The sequence below is a fragment of the Trachurus trachurus genome, assembly GCF_905171665.1.
Source record: "Trachurus trachurus genome assembly, chromosome: 4".
Classification (NCBI taxonomy): domain Eukaryota; kingdom Metazoa; phylum Chordata; class Actinopteri; order Carangiformes; family Carangidae; genus Trachurus; species Trachurus trachurus.
In genome coordinates this window covers 10,614,009-10,636,991 of record NC_139898.1, presented here as the reverse complement: position 1 = coordinate 10,636,991, position 22,983 = coordinate 10,614,009, and the positions used below count along the sequence as shown (strand labels likewise).

The following is a 22,983-nucleotide window of genomic DNA, read 5'->3' as shown; positions in this document are numbered from 1 at the left end:
ACATTTCAAAGCTGAATAGGCTATATGGATATGAAGTCACAAATCACAACGTCAGTGGAAGTATGTCATACTGCATGAATTGTGTTTTGTGCGTTCTGTCCTTTACATCTGACAGATATCATCATGCACTGCAACGGACAGCCACAGGCCTACATGATAATCCAGCAGGAAAATATGAGTCTTTACTTTCCAATATCACTCATGACAAAATATGAGGGAAACTATGTGATAGAAAAGGAAAAGGACACTGAAAAACTGAATACCAAACCAAGTTCTCTGCATATCTCAGCACATGGAACCATCACAAAAAGACATGAATGAAAGAAAGAAAAGTGTGAATAGACACACACACACACACACACACACACACACACACACACACACACACACACACACACACACACACACACACACACACACACACACACACACACACACACACACACACACACACACACACACACACACACACACACACATAAAAACTACTTCGGAGAGTCTCAAACTGAGCTAAATTCCAGAGTGAAACCAGCAGCGACAGAATAGATTGATACAATGAGAGAGAATAGAGATAGAGAGAAAAGTTGAAAAAATTCAATTCCTACTTTTAGCCCTCAGGCCAAGCTGAAGGAATCCCCCAGCAAGCAATGAAGAAAGAGCAGACACAATAGAAGAGCAGTGGGTGTGTATCACATTTTACAGCAGGATCCTTACCTAGGACGCCCAGCCGGTAGTTTACAGTTATGACAATCACATTTCCATAGCTGGCCAGGATGCTGCCATCAAACATATTTCCAGTTCCTTCCATGTAGGAGCCCCCGTGGATGAAAACCATCACCGGCTTAGGGCTTCCACTCTCCCTAATGTCTGAAGGAGGGGAGAGGAAGAGGAGGAAGAGGAGGAGGTGGAGAAGGCAGAAGGACTGATTAGGTGACAGATTGAAGGTGACAGCAAGAAATGCAATTTCAATCCTTTAGGGGGCTTTAGCCACCTCTTTAATTTTATATTTTTTTCCGAGTAATCTTGGCACACTGGCTTTTTAATGTGGAGACCTTGTTAGTTTGAGGCGTCAAACCGTTCATTTTTCTACATGAAGGCCGTGACATGTTTGTGGTGATTGGAAAATGTTGTTTTCTTTATTTATTAACCCATTCTAAATTCCATATAGGTTTTAATGAAACTGGATATTTAATGTGGTGAGTTTTAATTTTCCTGGCGGCAATGGACTGTCAACATGCAAGAGTGGCAATCTAAACTGTCATACCATGTTGAGGTAAAACTTGTGCAATTAATCTGGAAGAAAATCTAATAAAAAAAATGGCATATTAGGTTTGACAATTTTATGAAAAGGCACTGCTCCATTGAAACTATGATTTGAATTCACGCTAACACTCCACGCTTGTTTAGCTGTGCAGAAATATTTGCAGAGATTTTGGGACTATAATGCATGTGAGGACATTTTGGCCTCAGGGGAAGTTAAAGAGAACTGAAAATTGAGTGGAACACTTTTCTTTTTAAAGACTTTCTTTATGTTAAGTATAAGATGTTGATTCAGCTTTTCAATTACAGTTCAATCATTCCCATAATTATAGTGTAATAAGACAGTAGCTACATAAAATAAATTACTTAGATTGCAAAAATGAAGTGTGTTTAAATAGATATATATATAATTGATTACGTACGTGCATATGGTCATGGTCAGGAAAACGGTTAGCTTGCTATTAGCAGCAGAACTGTTTTAAAAATGTATGAATGTGGCTGATTGGAGGGTAAAGGAGGGCTGTATTGTAAAGCTTTAGTCCTTGACGTAGTTTTAATATGGGTTGGGTTGTGAGCTAAAAGGATGAGAGGACTTGGAGAGATCTAACAACATGCTGCAACCCACATTCAAAACAAGGTTTCACTTTCATCTTCTGTATTCCAGAGATGAAGCTTTTCATCTTACATCCTAACTCTCTGCATCAGTACATGCAGCAGCACACATCGTTTATCCCACTGATGTTTTACCACTGAGGGACTAGGGTCCACAGAGAGATCATGAAGTCTACGGGGAATAAAAAATTCATCAAGCAAGAAAATAGAAAAGCGTTACCTCCGAGATGAGAGAAAAATAATAATAAAAATAAAACAGTGAAAGTGGCAGAAAAGATGATGTTCGTGTCTGTAAGTTTCCCTGGAGTGTGTGTTTAACATACTCCAAATCCAGGGGGTAGCAAAATGTAAACACTTCAGGGAAAAACTTTTAACAACTCTTAAGGAACTTCCTCAGACTAACAGACACTGCTGTGACTGTGGCTCAAAAATGGTTTTAAATTGTGTTGAGTGCCCTTGAGTACATGTGTTTATCAATATATAGAAAAGAAAAGAAAAGAAAAGACACTATTACCTCACTGAATTAGTTTAATAAGAAAAAAAAGAAAAACTCACCTTCAGTGCATATAAGTAAAGTGTAAATGTATTAGATTTGTGAGGAAACATGACATTATGTAGCAGAAATGGATGGGGAAAGTAAACATCCATGTTTCTGTACAGTGTACTGGAGAAGACCAGAAATTGTTTTATTGCCAACAGCAAATCTAAAACAGACACAGCTGCCAAAACCAATGACAAAGAAGGAAAAAAAAAAAATCTCAATTAGCAAAAGGAAATAGGGTAAAAGAAAAGAAAAAAAGTCGAACAGGAAATAAGGAATAAGTCTCTTCTAGGTGAAATGCTCTCTGTTTGTGTGTATATGATATGTTTGTCCCTGTGGTCCCTATCGGTGCAGAGCTCATTACATCACTTCTATCATTCTATGTCCTTTGTAGTGTTTTTTTTTTTTTCATAGCTGCTTTCTCTGTCGCAGCAGGCAGTGGCCACAGTGTAGCGGCACATCATAACTCTCCTCTGGAAGGCTTCCAGAAACTCCTGACAAAAAAGGTCAGGGGATTATGACGAAAGTGTGTGTGTGTGTGTGCGTTTGTGTGTGTGCCTTCCAGTCGGGTTATTTGTGTACCCTGACAATAGGAAAGGAGGGAAGACAAAAAGAGAAAATTGTATATTAAAAAAAAAAATTCAAGACCAGTTATGATGATAGTTATTATCATTCTGAAAATGATAATGCCATGACGGTGGTAGAGGTAGTGACGATGATAACTGACAGCCTTAATGATAAACTTTAAAATGATCACAGTATCATGGTGATGACAATACAATAATGCTGATGATATTCATGAAAACAATAATGATGATGCATAAACATATTTATGATTAAACAAGATGATATTGTTGATGACGATTCCCATTTCAAGATTGTGACATGATGGAAAAAGTACTGTGATAATAATTATGATGATGATGATGAAGATGATGATGTGTTTTGGATGGTGGCAGGTTATGATGGTAACTAGAACTTGCCTTTATTTGGCATTATGGTGGTGATGTTGATAATACCAATCACCATGAAGGAGATCCTGATGTCAGTGTTCCTGCTGTTGACAATGATAATGATGACACATCGTGATAATGCTGCTGACATGCACTTTACATGGATGGTGGCAATGGCAATGTCCATTGATAGTGATTATGATGACCATGGTGATGACCAAACTACAAGTTTGCTGCAGGGATCTAAACAACTTTTCAGTGCTTTTTACTAGGGATGTCCAATAATATCGGCCCGATATTAGCATAAAAATGTAATCTCTGTCCATATTGTTATTGTTTTTTCTACATATAATGAAAACCCGATAATGTAATGCCTGGATTTTGTAGTGAATTAAGTAGTGGCAGGCCGTCCCTACTTAATTGCTGCCGCTGCTTTAGACACACAATAATAATCGATGTGTTCTCACTACATGCTGTTTTGTTGTAAACAAACACACATGGCGATGGTACCGCAACCGAACTACACAACTGTTAAATGATTGGCTGTTCGCCAGTCACTCGTAGTGTCTAGTGATATGATAGGCTGTTTCAATGAGCCGGGCAATGCACCCCCATTCAAGTCAATTAGCGTGTTCTGCGGTACAGTACAGTATGCAGTGGGCAATGGTTTGGTCCGTCAGTCGGAGAGCTTTTTGTGTGTGTGTGTGTGTGTGTGTGTCTGTCTGTCTGTCTGTCTTTCTGTCCGTCTCTGTGTGTGTGTGTGTTTTTGTGTGTGTCTCTCTCTGTGTGTGTCTGTTAAACAATGTTAATTTGTGTTATGCATCCAGTGGAGCATCACAATAAAAGTAGGCATACAGTAATGTGTTAATCGTGACAGGAGAAATATTATGAATTCGTTTTTGGGGGAAAAAGCCTGAATATCGGTATCGGTTATTATCGTAAATCGGAAAATTAAGTGCTGAACAACATCGGCATATCGACAAATTTCCAATATCAGACATCCCTACTTTTTACTCTTGAGTGCAAACATAATATGGATGAGCTTTCATATCATTATAGTCCATGCAGGAGGTGTGTGATGTGACACTGATGCCTGCATGTGTGCTCTCAACTAGTATCGCATGAGCTTGTCAATTAGCTGCAGCAAGATACTGTACATCAGCATGGCTGGAATTGTCTCTGATGGTCATTGGTAATGAGGTAAGATTAGGATAAAATTGCCTTGGCAATGGGTTGAGCATTTGATGGGTTTACCTGATTTTACCTGGATTTACTGGCAGAAACAGGTCCCGGTGCGCACATGTATGTGCGCATGCACACACACACAGACGGCACCTTGGGGTTTTAAGTTTATGCTATCCAGCTTGCTCTCAGTATGGTTTCCTGGCATCCTTCATTGGCTGCCACTGCACAACTCAGAGCCAAAAAAACCCTTTAAACCCCAGCCTCTCCCTTCATTCCCCTAACTTATCAATTAATCCTCATTCAGCTGATTGCAGATTTCATCTCTTCCCATCATACTCTTATGTGCAGTGAGGTAATGGTGTATTCAAGGTGATTTCTGGAACATCCAACATTTACACAATTATTTGCAATGTCAATATGTCCCTTTGTTCCTCCCTTGAAAGTGGCATTAAATGAATACATTTTGAATACAGGTGTTTGGAGCGAGATGAAAGCTAGCTTGCTTTTTGAGATGAGATAAAATGAAATGAAATCTCATAGTGAATGGATCATTCAATCTTACTATGTTTATGTACAGGTGAGAGAGAGTTTGTCAGAGGTAACTTGCCAACATGGAGGAGATCATTGCTTCGCCAAGGATGAGGTTATGATCAAAGAGATTCAGGTGCTTTAGATTTCTCTGAGCAAACCCTGAGAGATGCCCTTAGGCTGGTTCAACAACTTCTGCCGGTGTAGAGGACTTATCAAACCAACAGCAGACACAGGAGCAGCAGTGTTTTGTTTTTTTTCCTCCAAATTAATTAATTAATTAATTTTTATCCTGGCTTCAGCCTTTTGCTGAAAGGAGCAGAGCCGTGGGGACTCCCGGCAAAAGCAACGGGAAACAAAATGTAGCCCAGTGGTGAACACAGACTCAAATACTTCCAGACAAACTGCCCCGTTCAATCAAAACATGCGCTGATATTACTTATTAATGTTACCACTGGCATGTACCGTATAATATCATATGTGAATTTGTCATGCAAATGCAAATGGAAATGCAAAGGAGCTAACATTTTTTATGATTTTTTTCTTTCAGATTGGCCTAGAGTTGTACATCACAAGTTTCATCATGTTGCAATATCATTAACACAATGCACAGTGATTTGATGTTTCCTGATATCACCAATGCTATTAAACAATTTTGATAGGATTCAATTCAGGGGTATGAGATGATATAATCTGCTTATTGAAACAGTTTTAGAATTAGTAACTGTTTCCACGCACATCTTTGTAAATGAAATATGAAATTGCCAGAACATGCCAGAGGAATTTTGAAATAATGGCACGTCTTACAAATGATGAAAGGTATTGTTATCTGATTGATGTTGGATCTATGCTATTGACTCACTGAATCAATGTATTGATGTAGCTTGATGTATTGTTACACCCTTAGTTTGGCCTGTGTGTCCTCTAAATGGTGTAGCCCCTGAACTAACAATTTCACTAAGAACTGAAGATTATAAACTTCATGATGGAAGACTTATAGGAGAACTGGTGCATTAGACCAAAATCATTTGGACTAGGTCGGCTAAGTGTACATGTGAATTGGAAATGATTTGTCTCTTCCAAAGTTTAAAATATGGTCTGTTTTTGATTCTATTCCTGCATCTACCATCAATGTCTGTGTAATTTCACTGTGGCATAAGTAAGAAACTCATTATAGTACCATTCCAAAATGCCTTTGGTTATAGGTCACGGTGGATGGTTGAATCTATGAGAGACCGCGCAACTGAAACATTGAGCTTCTCTGCAGTAAACTCATTGTTTGAAGATGGGTTGATTCAGTTTTTGCAGTTTTTCATCTATTACACTTACAACTTAAATGTTGTCAGTGCTTAGCTTGTAATCAAATATGAGTTGCTATATTTTTTAATTTTCAGACAGCATGTGGTACTGTAGTGGTAAAAGAGGTTTTACTTTTACTGTATGTGATATCATGCTACATCACAGCTGAAGTGAAGCAAATGTCAGCAGCTGGAGCCTCTGGGCGAGCCTAATGGAACAAGGTAACACATTCCCCAGTTGATCTTTTATGATCCTTCCCTCAGTTCCAGGATTGCCCTCTTGCTGTCAGCAAAATCTATATCCTTTTGCCCTCAAAGTAATCTATCCATAGTGTATAGTACGATTCATATCTTGGGTATTGCTGTGTAATACTTTATATAGGGTACCAGGGCCCCATAAGAGCCTCCCAGACACCACAAGTCACAGCATCTCCTGTATACACACTTAACCACTCTTGCAATATTCGCTGTAGGAAGAAAAAAATAAAAAATAAATAAATAAAAGGAAGTGGAGCTTCTAACAAATCCTCAGCTCTCAGGGACTTTCCTGTTTACATCTCTATTCCCAGCACAAAGGGATTACAAACACCAGCTTTACTGAGTATAAAGAGATTGTAAGGTTTGCTGGGTGGGAGAGGTGGGGAGTTTCGAGGATGTCCTCAGCGAGTTTCCATCTACGAGGTCAAGAGGCAAGAGCACCAAGAACTACCACTGTGGGGAATGGAGAGGGGCGATCCGAGCTGATCAGAGTCAGCCAGCATGGGGCAACAGACTGTCTGTGTGAGTGTGGGTGTGGGTGGGTGGGGGATGGAGGGCGTCCTCAAGCATATTTTCCTCTATATTAAACTGGATTAGTTGTCTGCCCCGCATCCTTTATCGAGATAATACTTGAAGCTTTCTGGGATTTCATTGAATAGATCTGTGTGAGCTGTGTGACTCCCTCTAATCTTATTGGTGTGTGTGTGTGTATCTGTGTTTGTGTGCGTCTGTGTGAGCTACCAGGAAGGAAAAAAAAAGAAAAACAGCATGATGGCACACATCAAAGGGATCTGGATGGTTGTGAGTCTTATTTGGATGTAATTGCTGTTTACTTCGTCACATTATTCAGTAGAGGTGCCTTATTAAGACTTTCTGCCTGTCATTAAAGTTGCACTGTAGCGGCCTTAAGGGGCTATGACTCTATCTCAGGGTTTTATCAAGGACATTTTATTCCTAATATGAGTTTTCAAAGGGCTTCTTGTTTATGGCAACTGAGGAAAGGTCCGTCTCTTTGTATTATTGAGATTAATGTATTTCTGGCACACTGTCGCAGCACTTAATTTAAATATCAAGAGAAGCAATTGAAAAGTTTCAGTCCTATAGTTTGTGTCTGATACCCACCAGATCCCTTAAGTATTTATTTTTTATAAACATATAACCAAAAGTCATTGAGGATTAAACACCTTAAAAGCAAAAGGAGACTGGCAGAAAAACTGATGTATTAATGTCGTACTTACTTAATTTTGAAGGGTTTACATTCATGTGAACAGAGGGAATACTTCAGTGTTTTCATGTCATTTAATAGCAAGCATTTAGTCTGACTGATTCAGGTCATTGTTAATGGACCATGTCTTCTTTTCATACTGAAATAGTAGAGACCGGCGCTCATGTGTAAGAAATATAAACAATATTTATTGTGGGCAAAAAAACACAGTCATGCGTGCTGTCCTCAGCTTGAGGGATCTGATAACGCCAGATCCGTCTTCTTTTACCTCTTGACTTCAATCTGTTACTAAGAGAAATTCTGGGGTCTCTGGAGACTTAACTCTACCACTGAGATTATTTCTGCCTCTGGGCCATCTGAGTCTCAGAGATGCTTGTAAAATTTATATGACTGTCTACTGTGTAAGCAGTCATTAGAATTAGGGCATTGGGAAATCCACTCGGGTGGGACTTCACAATTAAAATATAATAGAAACGGAGCAGGTGTGTACCGTTTTTGATTGTGTGTTATCCAAAAACTATTAAAATGTAGAACCCAGATGATCATGTAAAACTGTAATGACAGTGATGCCACTTGAAATCAGCTCCACCCAAATGCTGGCTCATTCATGGTTGCCAAGTCTGTCAGGTTCACTCGCCAATCCACATTTCACGTAGCTATAAAACAGCTAATTTGGCAGCGTGGGACTGAGGTTCACAAGCCAACAGCCACTGCGAGGGGTTGACCAGGAACTTATCTTCATGTGCTGGTGTGCCATTATTTTGTGGTGTGCCAGAAGCCACAACAACCCACACATCTCTGCAGCATCTATGGTTTCCTGAACTGAAATTGCCAAGTATTGTCATGTTGTTTTTGACTCATCACGAGCTGTGTAAAGATTCTTGGTTTGACGCCCAAACCATGAACAAGACTGAGTGTTAGTATAGGTGCAAGCCAGTTAGCCAGTGGTTGATCTTTTGTACATGATCTAATTCTGTAGACCAGACGAGTTAAAAGAAAAACATGCAAAAATGTGTTAAGAGCTGGCTGACGGGTTAATAGTAACTTGATCTGCTGGTGGGATGCAACATAGAAAAGGAAAGAAAAGGTAAAGGAAACAAATCCAAGCAGAGAATCTATATTACAGTATTAATATCAAAGAATGTGGGAGACATGTAAACTTTATAGACATCAAGCTGAAAAGGACAAAACACATCCAGCCAAAAAAGAGTTTACGAGTAAAGAGCAAAAAGAAAATGTCCATCACTTTCAAAAAAAGGACAAGAAATGTAAGAAAATCAAAGAAGATAAAAATTGGAGGAGAAAGGGTAAGTTTGGTTTCCCTTGTCATGCAAATCAGTTTGGCATCAGGGTAAAAAATACCTTCGTCGTCCGTGCGGTCACTATCACCTAAATCATCAGTGTGTTTCTTTGTAAGGGGACCTATAGGACCAAGAAGGAGAAGATGGAGGAAAACAGGGTGATCAAGAACACACACAGCTTTCAAAAGATGCTCTCAAAAGATAAGAAAGTATGTCAATAAACAATGTTTCTATAGCCCCTTTTTATGGAAAAATCTTCACACTGACAAGGAGGCTGGGTAAACATTACCACAATGTCCACTGCACATGTTTACAGTAAGGACTTACTGCATATGAGTTCATTTAAGAAAGTTAAGGAGCAAGAAAAGAGGGACTTTGAAAAAAAAGAAAAACTGATGAAAAAAATATTAGTTCTCTGTTGAAAATGAAGACTTAGCTGAGGATAAACCTCTTAGGATCAAAAGACATAAACCTCTTTGAAACAGTGCATACTGTACCATTAATTATACATAACAGAGACATTCTGTTAACAGCTGTAAATGATCATTGTAGCAGAGAAAAAGGCAGACGCTGTAAAGAAGCAGCATATTTAAGAGCAGAGCACTCAACAGAAGCATGTGACAAACTCCCCCTGTAATATTTTCAGAGTGTGTTAACAGTATGTTAATGCAAGAATGTGCACAGCCAATGATAAATCCAATTGTGGGAGCACTGCTGGGCAGCATGGCCTACACCAGCAAATTTTAATAAAAGAGAAAGAAAGAAATGAGATAGGTGGATACTGGAGAAGGACCTCCTATTTGAATTTGAGGAGTCATGTTTTTATTTCTTTTCTCACTTTGCCAACGAGTGTTACAGCAACACAGGCTGGGATCATGTTCAAATCTTGTCTGTCTGAGAGGTGGTTGATGGATTTAGTTAACCTCTGGTGAAACCAATCTGAGTGGTTCTAATTAGTAATATTGCAGGACTATGCTAAGATAGCCTACTGTTGAATGAAGCCGTATATTAATCAAAGGAAATATGACTGATCATTTTGCTAAGTGGTGATTTTTCGCTATGTAATACATGGATTGACTTGACAGGGGAAGTGGTCAACTGCTTCTTCATAACAATTCATAAATTGTCACTCTTATTCAAGTTCATTGCACATACACAGACATATCTTAAACAAAACCAAGACAGACAGAGCCACTCATCCACGCGCCCACATAGAACATATAGACAGGTACACACAGATCCTACATAACGGATCAGAAAACATGCAGTCTTGTGGAAGGGGATATATGCAGGCAGGGTGTATGATAGGGAAATAGAAAAGCATACTGGCTGTGCTTAAACCCACACACACACACGCACACACACAGTGTCTCCATAACTACAAAGGAAATTGCATTGACCCATTAATTTCCTTATTCTAACTGCAACAATAACCATTACTTATCCAACACAGACCCTAATCTAACCTAACCTAACCTTAAAGTATTGATTTACATGAGGGCCGTGTCTCTTGTCCCCGCGTGGAAGAGATGTCCCCATAATGTGGCTCAGTGATTTAAGTCCCCCCAACATGAGTAATACCTGAACAAAACACACACACACACACACACACACACACACTGGGTCCAAAAGCCTGAGACCACTGCTTTATATATAGAGCAGTGACATCCACAGTCTGTGATGTCATGGGGCTTCAAATAGGCACCAACGATGAGGTAAAGACCCCTCAAGTTCTCTCCAACCTTCATTAGCCACAGTGCCAAATGGCCAGCAGGGTAATGTAATTCCATTTGACTTTATAAAACTGATATATGAGTCAGCTCTAATATATCAAAGGTTAAAATGCAGTTTCCATGAATACGGTTAACGTAAAAAAAAAAAGAAAAGAAAAGAAAAGAAATCAATTGACTGTGTTGATTTGAACATTTCTGTTTAGGTAACCTACATTTTGAGACAAGTCATTGGAAAGATTCAAGATTTTTCTCTTTTCTCACTTTGATAATTAATAATTCTTCAATCATTTAACATCCTGGTAGTTTATTTCAAGGCCAGCCATCTCTCTCCAGTGACTTTAAAGAGGAAGTCAGCTCCCTGCATATCATTCTATCCTACAGCAGTCTCCCAGCTCTCTTTTGTGAATTTGACAAGCAATTTGATAAGCGAGAGCTGACTTGTGCTTTCTAGGTGCTGAATAAGCACCAAGACACAAGAATTGCTTCTTTCAAAATGTGAAACGTCTAAGAAACACCGAGCATCTGCTGTCTTGGGATGTGTTACCTGTTTATAGAGTACACTGCATAGAGAGATCACTGTCAAAGGAACACATAATAGTGGTGGGAGACTCATGTTAGCCTTTTAGCATACACGGCATTGAGTGACAGAAGGCTGTGTGCTAATACTTAAACATGCACATCACATTAAAGAATGTGGATTTTTAAAATTGTATTATTATCCTGTTCCCACTTAAACTCTCTCCTTCCTTTCAAATGCATGTTGGCCTTGGATTTTGGGGGTAAATATATAGAAAATTATGCACTGTTGGCTTAAATAGAATATTCAAATTCAATAAGGGGCAGTCCACGAAAGCACAATGTTTTGGATAACAGGAATACTCTGCAAACTTATTCATCAGTATAAAAGTTTGAAGTAGAATTGTAGCAGGAAGCAGGAAATGACATCACTGATAAAGAGGGGGAAGGGAAGGTTAGAAATCAGACCCATCTGAGAGCTGTGTGTGTGTGGAGGGAAACAGGAGAATTGAGAACGAAAAGGAAAGGAGGACTAGAATTAAAGTGACTTTAACCGAGGAATCTGGAAGTGGACTGGTGTGGACCCAGGACTCTTGAGAGGAGAACTGAACCCCTGGAGCAGGCAGACCTGTTCCTGACTCTGTGGTTGCTCTCTCTCCAGGTTGGAGGACCTACCAGCAAATAACGTGGATAAAACTCTCCTGGATTCTTCCCTGACTGTCCTGAAGATATTCATTTTCCTCCTCTCTATCTCTCCCGCTACCCAAAACACACACACCCCTAACCTCCAAACTGACCAGAACGGAAGGAAGTTAGCCGGGCGGAAGTCTCTGGTGCGCCCACTTCCAGTTTCTTCCCGAATACGAATAACGAATCCGAAGATTTTTTTAAAAGCCAAAATCCGAACTCAAATACAAATAGTGCACTGGCTGTAGACACCCCTACTACACACACCCATCCACCCTCTTTGCATACATTTATTCAAATAACTTTTGTTTACTGAGACCTAAGTTGAATTTAATTTCTGTGAATTGACTGTTTACTCCCTGACTCAAGAGTTGCTTCAGTTTGATGATTCATCTGAAATATTTTGATGATGATTATTCTGAGTTACTGACTTAAAATCCAAAAATTAAGAAACCTTAACTTTATGGTTCTTGTCTGATTATGTGTCTTTTGTAGCAATGAAGCCAGCAGCTTGGGTTTTCTCTCCAATTTAAGTTAAATACTTTAGAAATTTGACAGGTTAAGGTGAACGTTCAACATTCTCCTGTCTGGCGCCCAACACTTTTTTTTATTTGGAGAGCTTCTACGCTACAGAATGTATTTTTTACATGATAATGTGCTCATTTTTATCAGCAATCTCTTCCTCTTATTTAATTTTGTCTTGTTATAACTCAATTGTAATGTTAAACAACTTTAATTGCTCTGGGAATTTAATGAATGTTTCTTCTTATAAACTGATCCATTGTTATGATCACCATGCACATTTTAATAAGATTTGCTGGTTATGATTTTCTTGTCCAAAATGCTCTTCTTTTATAATGTGCTTTATTTCTTAAATCATCGTAGTAAGATCCTGGTTAAGCCTTTGCCAAAACCTTTGACAACACTTATAATACTCAGTCATTGTCTCATTGGCATACTGCATTTGAAACTAGTGAGTGGAGTGGGTGAGGTGAGGAGGATAAGAAACAGAATGAAAACATTCAACAGACTGCACTGGATATTTAAAATGTTTTGTAAGCCATAGCCATGGGAAATGAATGGCTTACAGTGAAACAAACTCACACGCACAAAAAAAAAACAGAAAGATAAAAATAATATACATTTTAATAGAGGGTTCACTATGGGCTGAAACCTGTGAGCATGACAGAATCAAATGTGATGGATGCGGCTGCACATGTGCTGCTATTACAGTGGCATGTTGTTTGACTGAGGGTTAGTGGGGATCAGAACAAGACAAGACAGCTTCATGACAGCTTGTCTCACACAAATGTGAGCACACACACTCAGACCTGCATTATAAATACACACACGCATGCACGCGCACGCATGCACACACACACAGCATTCAGGAATCAGGTGTCAATTCTAAACTGCCCAGTGACAAGGAGGCCCCGACTCTGACCTGCACTCCCCTCTCTGTCACTGTGAGCATATGTGTGTGTAGCACAAGCGCCTAGACTGGTGAGGTCTCAGCTGGTATCAACTCTGATCACTGTTTCAGAACCTGAAACTTGCCTTTTTCTATCTGACTTTCTCTTATCATTCTGTATCTTTTTTATATCATCTTTGCCTTGCACTCTAACACTCTTCCCTACACCCAGAGCCTTCTCTTCTCTTTTTTTTTAGAATATATTTTTAGTATTTTAATCTGTTTCCATCATCTTGATCTTCATGTTACATGGAAATGTTGGAAGGATTTCACCATACTGCCCCATGTGTGCCTGTCATTCGATATAAATTAAAACATTGCTAAAAGTCATTAGGGAAACATAATCTTAACAGCAGACCACTTAAAAGGTTTTTCTGAAGCTTTTAGCAGCATTTAATGGTTATGTGCTTAAATGTCATTTCTGTTCAAAGATGGTCTTTGAGTTCGAGTGCCCCCCTTGATGTAAAGCACATTGAGTTGCCTTGGTATGAAATGCGCTATATAAATAAAGATGCCTTGCCTTGCCTTGCCTTGCCTTGATCTCTCTGGATGTCCACGACTCCTGGCTGATAACTTTGAGAGGTGCGGGTCAAACCATCTGTTTCAGATATCCATCCAAGCTATCGTCAGAAAGAAAGGCTACAGCTGATGTTTGACCATTTTGTCAAATTCCTATCTATGGAATTAGAGAAGTACCATTATACATAAATAAACATGAAAATATATGGTTCGTACAGGGAATATATAATTTCTCTCTGTGTATTTATTACTGCATGTCTGTTATATGTGATGTATGGTTTCCATGTTTGTTTGTTCTGGTTTTATTTTTTAAGATATGTGAAATATCAGTATCTATCATTGCTCATGATGGTCTTTGTAAACATCACTGGTTTAAAAAATAAAAAAAAGTACAGTTTTATTTATTTTTTATTTTTTCCATTCCTAATGGTCTATCATGGACTCAGCAGCTGGCATCTCATGTTTCAAACTTCTGTTCAACCCCAGCCCAGATATCTGTATGTTATGGGTGCTGACTTTCGCTGTCCTAAGCAGTTGTTTGTTTTTTATCTCTGTCCATCTCTGTCCATCTCTTTCCTCTTACCCTGACACATCTCTGCACCATCACCATTGATTTAAGACTGATAAAGAGTTTCACCCTGTCTGAGACACTGCATCAATCCATGATTCAAAAAAGAAGAAAAGAAAAACAATGGAGAAGTATGGATAATGCACACACACACACACAGACTCAAGCCTCAGGCTGCCCCCCCCTCTACCACCACCTCCCTCCTGGATGAGGTAATTATTGCAAGGGTAGTTCATGCATCGATCGCACATTCAGCACAAGAGCTATCCATACATACATATTGCTCTCTGTGAGGATCAGTAAGGTCCACAAAAGCATGGAAACACAGCAGCTTAATCAATCACCGATGCACATTAAAATAGGGGATCTAACAGAGCGCACGACTCAATGAGCCAAACAGGTAATCTACTACTGACCTTGGATAAAATCCCTACAGGCTGTAAACTATAAATACAGAATCCATTCCCCAAGGTAAAACTGGAAGTCTAATGCACCTCAGCAAAATGATGAGAGGAATTAACAGAGACTGTGAGTAATGCCCCGCAAGAATGGAAATGTGCTTTGTGGGAGTGTGATCATGGAATTAAAAAAACAAAACAAAAAACAACCAAAACAGATGTGTGATGGCTGAGCACAGATCTCTACTGCATTTGATATATTTATGGAGTCAAAGCAACTGGGGAAAAAGCTACTACGCAGATGCATCATGGACTCTGTGTCTTCTGTAGTCACTCATTTCCTGTCTGCCTACCTCCCTTTCTCTTCACATACCAGCATCCACTGAGAACTGATACAGAGATCCACTCTAGTGGAGTTGCAAAAAACTATGATGGATCAGTATAGTCACACCTACTCCTAAAGAGACTAATAGAAAGTTGTTGCACATTGTCATACCCTCGACAGTTAAATATTATTTAATTCATCATGGCTTTATGCCACTCAATGATGTCACTTCAAAGTTGAACCAATTTGTGAATAAGTGTTTCATCACTATTAACACTATCACTCATTTGGCAAAGCAGTAATCAATTTTCAGCTGCTAAACGTATCATGACAACTTTTTGCAAAACTCTAAACACCATTTCATTTGATAAGATGTATTATGCATTGTGATGCGTTCATGACCAAAATGGTAAGTTGGTAGAAGTTAAACACAATTATAGCGCAAGTGTCATCACTCAAGTCAAAGTCTAAGTCAAAACTGTTCATTTGGTTTCTAATGAAGTGATTACACCAACATAAACCAGGTCAGAGGACACAGGTTGTTGAGGGTTGAAGTTTAAAAGAATCAATGGAGGAAGATTATCGGTGAAGTCGACGAGGGAGAGGAGGAGAAAGAAAAAGACCAAGAACAGTAATTTCAAAAGAAATTTGAGCAACTAAAATAGACCATGTGTGTATAAATTAAGGGTATAATGTGTAGGAATTACCCCCATCTAGCGGTACGGTTGCATATCGGAACGTATTCTTGATGTTGCATTTATGTGAAATCGGGCAGACGTCAGACAGACAACAGACGCTGCATGTAACAAGATAAACAAGCGTCTATATAAACAAGTGGTCCACCAGCATGAGGCAAAACAATACAGGCGTGACAATATGCTGTCATGGTGATGTCGTACTGTTTACCTGACCCACGTTTTACCGTCTTTCTCTCGTTGAGTAAAATGACATCTGGTTGGTTTGCCGACGGCGTCATTCAGGTGCCTGACTGCACCTGAATGCACCATCAGTGCCTCCGTCCTTCCTCACACTACACTTAGCCTTGGTCTTATGTCATACAGTATTTTTGGAGCTACATGCTCTGAGGTCTGTGTTTTCTACACTTCTGTAGTGTGTAATGAATAATCAGTGGTGTATTTGTTCTGATTTTTTATCTGAAAACAGTTTGATTTTGAGTTTTATTTTGTTTTTGTAAGGAGCTCTGCAGGTTAGAAACCTTTCTAATCAAACGAGAAAAGCAGAAAGCGTCAAATTATCCTCTTCAATAGTGTAACATTTTAACACACAGTGTACAGGGCAAACTATAACTCATCTCAAAATGAAAGAGCATAGCATTCTCTTTGTTGTTTGTTTCTTTTCAATCATGTTTTAACTTCTGACTTCTTTCTGTTTACTTCAGTTTAATATTGTCTATAAACATGACAAATCTGTAATTACCTGCAATATACTGTAAGTAATAAATAATTGATGCTATAAATGTACAGTCTGAAAACAAACATGATGTGAAGGTAATTTTTTAGGACACAGTGTTGGTGTTTCTAGGCCCATTTTTGTGGGTAAATAATTCATTTTGGTGGTGGCTGCAAAACACAAACAGACAAGCAGAAACTCCACGTTAACCATGTTAAAGAGAAAACATATTCAAAGAAAACATCTGCTGCTAGGAAACCACTAATGCCAAGATCTAAAAACAAGTTGATAACACTCACTTTTTTTTTTAACAGAATGATAAAATATCCTCTTACAAAGACAAACAACGACTGGCCGAGTCTGCCTCAGCTGTAAACAAGCAGCCACGACACATTAGAGACCTAAAAGCTTGCCTGCTCACTAATATCCCACACTACACTTCTCAATTTTTCTGCTTCCTCTTGCCACCCATTTCATCTTCCCTCACTTCCTATTCTCCTCCTCCCCTTCCCTTGTACTCATTATTTTATTCTTGCATTCCTCCACTGTTCTCTCTGCTTGCTGACGAGACAAACACCCACACTGTCAGTGAGTCAATTCCAAGCAGCAAGAGGCCTGGAAGGGGAGAACATGAGCAAAGATGTGTGACTTGTGTGCAAACGAGCAAGAAAATAGAGAGCTTGAAAAAAAAGAGAACATGGCATGAGCCCTTTGTTTTCTTTCACTAAATTGACTAAAAGAAAGCCTGCTGCTTTGGGGGTTAATATTATGGGTTAAGGACAAGTTTTCCAGTGCAAACAAGTTTCTGATTTATGAAAGAAGAGACTGACAGCAGGATATTACACATACGTCCTTCACAGTAAGATGTAAGCGTGGGGGCACTAAGTCTGGGACATGGCAGAAGATCATGTAATGTTGTTATTTTACGAGGATTCAAGGTCATTTCCACATCCACTTGATTTAAAGCAGCTATTCCCAGTTATGGAGTGTTTCCATTCACTCATATAAAGAGCCAGCTTGAAAGCAGCGTGGTGGTGCAGTGAGGGTTAATATGGCTGCCGCTTCTAGACAAATCATGAAGCAATTAGTTTTAGGTGATCTGTTAAATTATTATAATGTCTTATCTGCATGAAGCACTGGTTTATGTAATAATAATAATATAGCTTGGAATAAAGATGTAATTCCAGTCATCAAGATGACTCTTGTCCAGTGTTTTGGCCGTGATATTATGCATGAATATGCTTCAAATGAAGTCAAATTAACTCCCATCTCTTTAACATCTTGGTCTCAACTTTACAGTCAGATCTCTTCAGTGTTGGCAGTGGGCACAAGAATGTCAGGAGGCATACGTGTTTAGCCCTGTTCCTAATGACGTATCTTGAAAATCCTTTGTTGCACATTTGATAGGCACAGAACTGCCAACATTGAAACTGTACAAAACTTAAGCTACAAGAAACAAGAAAAAAAGTGAGGTTTATCATCATAACCGCACTGCTGGCGCTGGAGGTTGGGGGATTGAACCCTGGGCAAAGCAGTTTAGTAGTCAGTGACCAGTCTCTCCAATTATATCCCAGGATGAGTCAGGGCTGTGTGTCTAAAGAGACAAGTATTTTTTCCCTCTTTTTTTTCCTTTTTTCTTTTTGTAAACTGACTCATTTTGACCAACACTGTCAGCTAATAAGCCAGTGGACAGTCCATTTATCAAGGAGTCAAGCTGTTTTGAACCAAGCCTTCTCTCCTCATGCAGTGAGACTTGTCAGCTCTGCTCTTTGTTCACCCACTGCTCTGTGAAATATGGCATGACAGGAACTACAGAGGTTTTAAACCCAAGTTTGTGACCCTACTTACACAAGAAAGAAATATGGATTTTGACTTCAGGCTTTGACGCAAGACTCAGCAGAAAAGATGTTTATGTAACACTGCACGAGGGCTGGCGCGACTGATAGAGTGTATTGGATTTACGGCTAATTTGAAGTTCAAACAACATGTTTATCACAACTTTTCTGGTGTTTTTCAGTGATGCAAAAACAAGAAAGCAAATGTTTTAACTGATCTTTTGTGAAAGCATAGTATGTTGTTGCTGTCATGTCATAAGGCAAAGTGAGATTTTCACATCTTCTTTGATTATAAAGCAGGTCTGGTTTCTATTTTGATACCATGACAGTATCAATGTGCACTACTACACACTACTACAACTACAGAGTTTTACATCTGATTGTTTGTTACTTGAGCTCTAGATAGAAGCCTGACAGATACGTAAATCTACAATTAAATACACTGTCTTATGGATCAGCGCCTCAAATTAAACTCTGAATAAGCACCACTCTTAAGAAGACTTTAAGAAATGCAAATACAGAAGAAACAAGCAACTACAGAAAATGTGCATTTCTATTTTCGATTGAAAAAAGAAAATGCAATTTCATAATTTAAGGAGATATTTAAAACCAAGCATGTTGTGTCAAATTTACAATATGACATAAGTGATTGTCAAAGTTCCATGCTCTTTAGAACTCTGTTTAGTAGTCACTTTTTTTTCTGAAAACCATTATTTTCAAGTTGTTTTTAGACACTGTGTGACAACAATGACATGAAAGGTGAAATAGGATGAGATTTATTGCGCATACACATGCACACACGGCATGTGCCTTAGCCTGCTGAGTTACCGACAACAGCCAGAAGCCACATTTTAGCGCAAATCAGCATCTTCCAAAATGCTTTTCCCTGTTGTGTGTACATGACGTAAAGGAGATCTTAAAAAGGAAGCTCTAGGCTTCATGGTGACAAAACCAATTAGTGTAAAAGCCACGTACATGCAGCTGCACAGGAATGAATCCCAGCTCATTTTATGCCGTCATAGCTCTCTCTTCCCTTACTTGTCTGTCTCGACAGTACAACATTGATGAAAGCTGTAGTAAAAATATTTAAAAGGGCCAGACCACCTTGCTCTCATTTTAGGTGACTTTAAAGGGGAATACAACCGAGTTCAAGGATTCAAAAAAAAAGTGGTGAATTGCTTTTTAGAGACATTGACTTACTCATAATTTTGACCAGTTTTTAATTTAGTAATTCTCTATTAAACTTGACCATGTTGATGCCAAAACCATCTCCATATTCACATGCCCTTGCTTATCACTGTTGCTCCAGATCCCTTCCACAGTTTAAAAACATGGCGGTCAGGTTAAATGAGGATTCCCCGAGTGGACATGTGAGTGTGAATGGCTTTGTTCATGAGCTCTGTCTAATAAACTTAACTAAACAAAACTGTCCAGTGCCCATGTTGTTTAAAATGTAAATAAACTTGCACTTATCTGTGCACCCATGGGTGTCTTGGTCTGAAAATGAGATGTGGTCAGGGGCATTGTTATTGTTGGCAGCAGAAAGTGGTTGTGTGATTGCCCAATAAGGACCTGGTCTTACTGTAAGTCAGTATTCAATTATTTCACTGTTATTCTGAGGAGAAAAGGTGTTTGCACTCTTACTCACTGTCCAAAAAACTCTCTTTCCAGGTGCGTAGGCCAACAAACATTTAAGACAACAGGAGGAAAAAGCTCGCACATTGATCAAAAATGGGAATGTCCACCAGAGAGATTGACGGATGCTGTTATTCTGAGGACATACTGTATTGTTGAGGGAGTACTGTTCAGCGACCTTGCCTTTTATACACAAAAGTAGCATCTGCTGAAAATGCACTTGTGTGTTGTATATTGCTGTCATGTATCATGGGAGTCTGCTGTTACCTCATTATAGAGCTGTTCACAGCGTGTTGATTCAGTCAGCTCTTCTTTGCCCCTTAGAGTTCACACAGCTGCTGCTACCTGTGTCAAGACTGGGCTCACTGGTCAGTCGCAAGGTGTGATCAAATAAATCCTAACTCTAACTTGCAGTGTCAAACACTGCATCAGTATAATGAGGTGAAAGCACGCCCGGATTTTAAAGGGAACGGCACTGTGATAGGTTTATTGGATGTTACACCTAAAATGCTCCTTGAAAAATTAAGAGATTAAGTACAGCCCATTTAAACCATCCACCTGGTGCTGTGACTGTTTCCAGATGGAGAAAACAGACATGGACACCCCCTAATTACACTTGCACCATGTACTTAATATTGTCAAAACAGAGCCCTACAGTATGTGTGAGCCCTACGGTTGACTGACCACCTGTCCAAGGAATATCCGGCCTCTCACCTAAACTGACATCTGCAAAGTGTCAGCTCCCAGTGTTATAAAAGCAGTGCGATTCTATTATTATTTCAATTTCCCCAGTGTGTTATGTGATAAATAGCAAAGCACAAACACACAAAAACACAGTCATACATCTTCCAGTCATGTAGTTATGTTTTTTTCCCATCATATTCAGAGTGTACCGTGTCAACCAATGTGTCACACTTGTAACAACATGTATGTGTGTAAACTCAGCCTCGTGACAAACAGAAACAGCCCTGGAACTGTCATGCATGTTAAATGCCACTAAATGTCACAAACAGGGATAGGATATAGTATATGAGTGCGTGCAAGATTGTGTGTGTTGTGTGTGTTGCTGCCGCTGTGTGTCTTTGATTTGTGGGAGTCTCCAGGGGTCAAATCTGCTATGGACCTGAGGAGGCAAAAACATCAATGAAGCCTGTGAGGGTGAGGAGCTCATTAGCTCCAAGATAGGTCTAGAGTATGGTGGGGAAAAACATGATGAATTATTTATGTGACCACACCAGAGTAAAACCAGAGTATACTGAGCCAGGCCAAACACAACCTCAACACATTGACCAAAACGCGCACATGCATGTGCACACACACTTTCTGGGGACATAGATTGGACATAGCTGTCCCCTATTAACTGGTCTTTAGTCTGAAATCTGTCCCTAAAAGTAGTCCATAAAAAACACATAAGGTAGTCCACACATACAGTTTTGGAGAAGACTGGCTCATTAAGTTCTGAGAACATAGGCTAAGGCGTAGTGCTAGCCACTTCAGTCTCAATATTTCTATGAGCACGACATATTAACTTACTTTGGGCAGATTCTTCACTTAAGGAATCAAACACATTGTCATCCACTGCTTTTATCGTGTTTACATAAAATGCATAAAACCAGGGTTCTTAGTGGTTGGACTCTAGCAACATTTCAGGTTGCAGTTGGGAAACATTTATCTCAAAAATAAAAACACAAATAAAGAATTGCTTAAATAAATACATGATTACAGCAATCAAGTTGGTGTAATCTTTTTTAGCATTCATTTGAGACTGGAGATTTTTAGTAAAACCAGAAGAGAGAATTAAAACTGAAGTACAAATATCTAAATTTCTAGATTGATTTTTGATTAACCTAAGAGCTGAACATCTGTTTCACATCTGAAAAGGTTTTATGGTGAGTAAACTTGGACTAGACGGTGGAGGTGAGTGTCCACTGCGTTTCTAAGGAGACAATAACATCATCTCGGTCTGAGATTAAAGCAGTGCATCAGAGAGCTAAACTGGCACCTATGTAGTATAATTACAGTAACAAGATAACTATTGTGTTTCACTGGCATTTATAGAGCGAGCATAGACAAAGAAATCAGCTTTTAAAGCTTTTTTTTTGTGTTTGTCCAGGGGCTTGTGACATGACAACATTTTAGACCCCTGGGTACCAGCCTTGTCTCAAGTGAAGGCCCATCTCTAAAATTAGCCTCATGTAAAAAAAAAAAAAAAAAAAAAAAGGTCAAGTGTGTCTAATTAGCTCTGTGAGGTTTGATGTGACTCTAACTCAACAACATGACGCCATGGTGCTAATTGCCACTGGCAAATAAAGAGATGCCATATTGACAACTGGAGAGTTAAGGAGACATGCTGCTATTGGCAACCCAGTCGACTGTCCTTCCGCCGAGCGCTCTACCTTTTCCAGTTATTGACTGAGAATATTCTTCATCCCGGATTCCTCCTGCTTATACATCATTACCAGCAGTGATCAATCACTGATTATTAAATGAAATGTCCATTAAGGCTGAGGGGTATTTCCATACTGGGCGACGGGCCAGTGGGCGATGCTGGAAGCAGCGGCAGCTCAAAGACTGAAGCGAGGCTACGTCAGGGCACTGTGTCGTTTCTTATGCAGCCACCAACTGTGAAGCTGAGAATTTTTTTTTCTTTTATAAAAACACAAATTGCTTGAAGTTGCTTTGACTTGACAGGCACCAGCATGTGGGCTAGGGGAACACAGGAGCA

The 22,983-nt window shown here is 39.3% G+C and overlaps 1 protein-coding gene across 2 annotated transcripts in view; it reads right to left on the bottom strand.

Annotated features, from left to right (window-relative positions):
- Nucleotides 1-22,983, bottom strand: part of nlgn1 (neuroligin 1) — a gene marked incomplete at both ends in the record, with an annotated part of 287,041 nt that overhangs the window by 174,674 nt on the left and 89,384 nt on the right. Inside the window, 2 exons of one of the 2 annotated variants that reach the window (XM_083970483.1) lie at nt 715-867; nt 9,223-9,282. In XM_083970483.1, coding sequence (XP_083826609.1) covers nt 715-867; nt 9,223-9,282 — 213 coding nt within the window. The remainder of the gene's footprint in view (nt 1-714; nt 868-9,222; nt 9,283-22,983) is intronic. The other variant, XM_083970484.1, reaches the window with a different exon arrangement.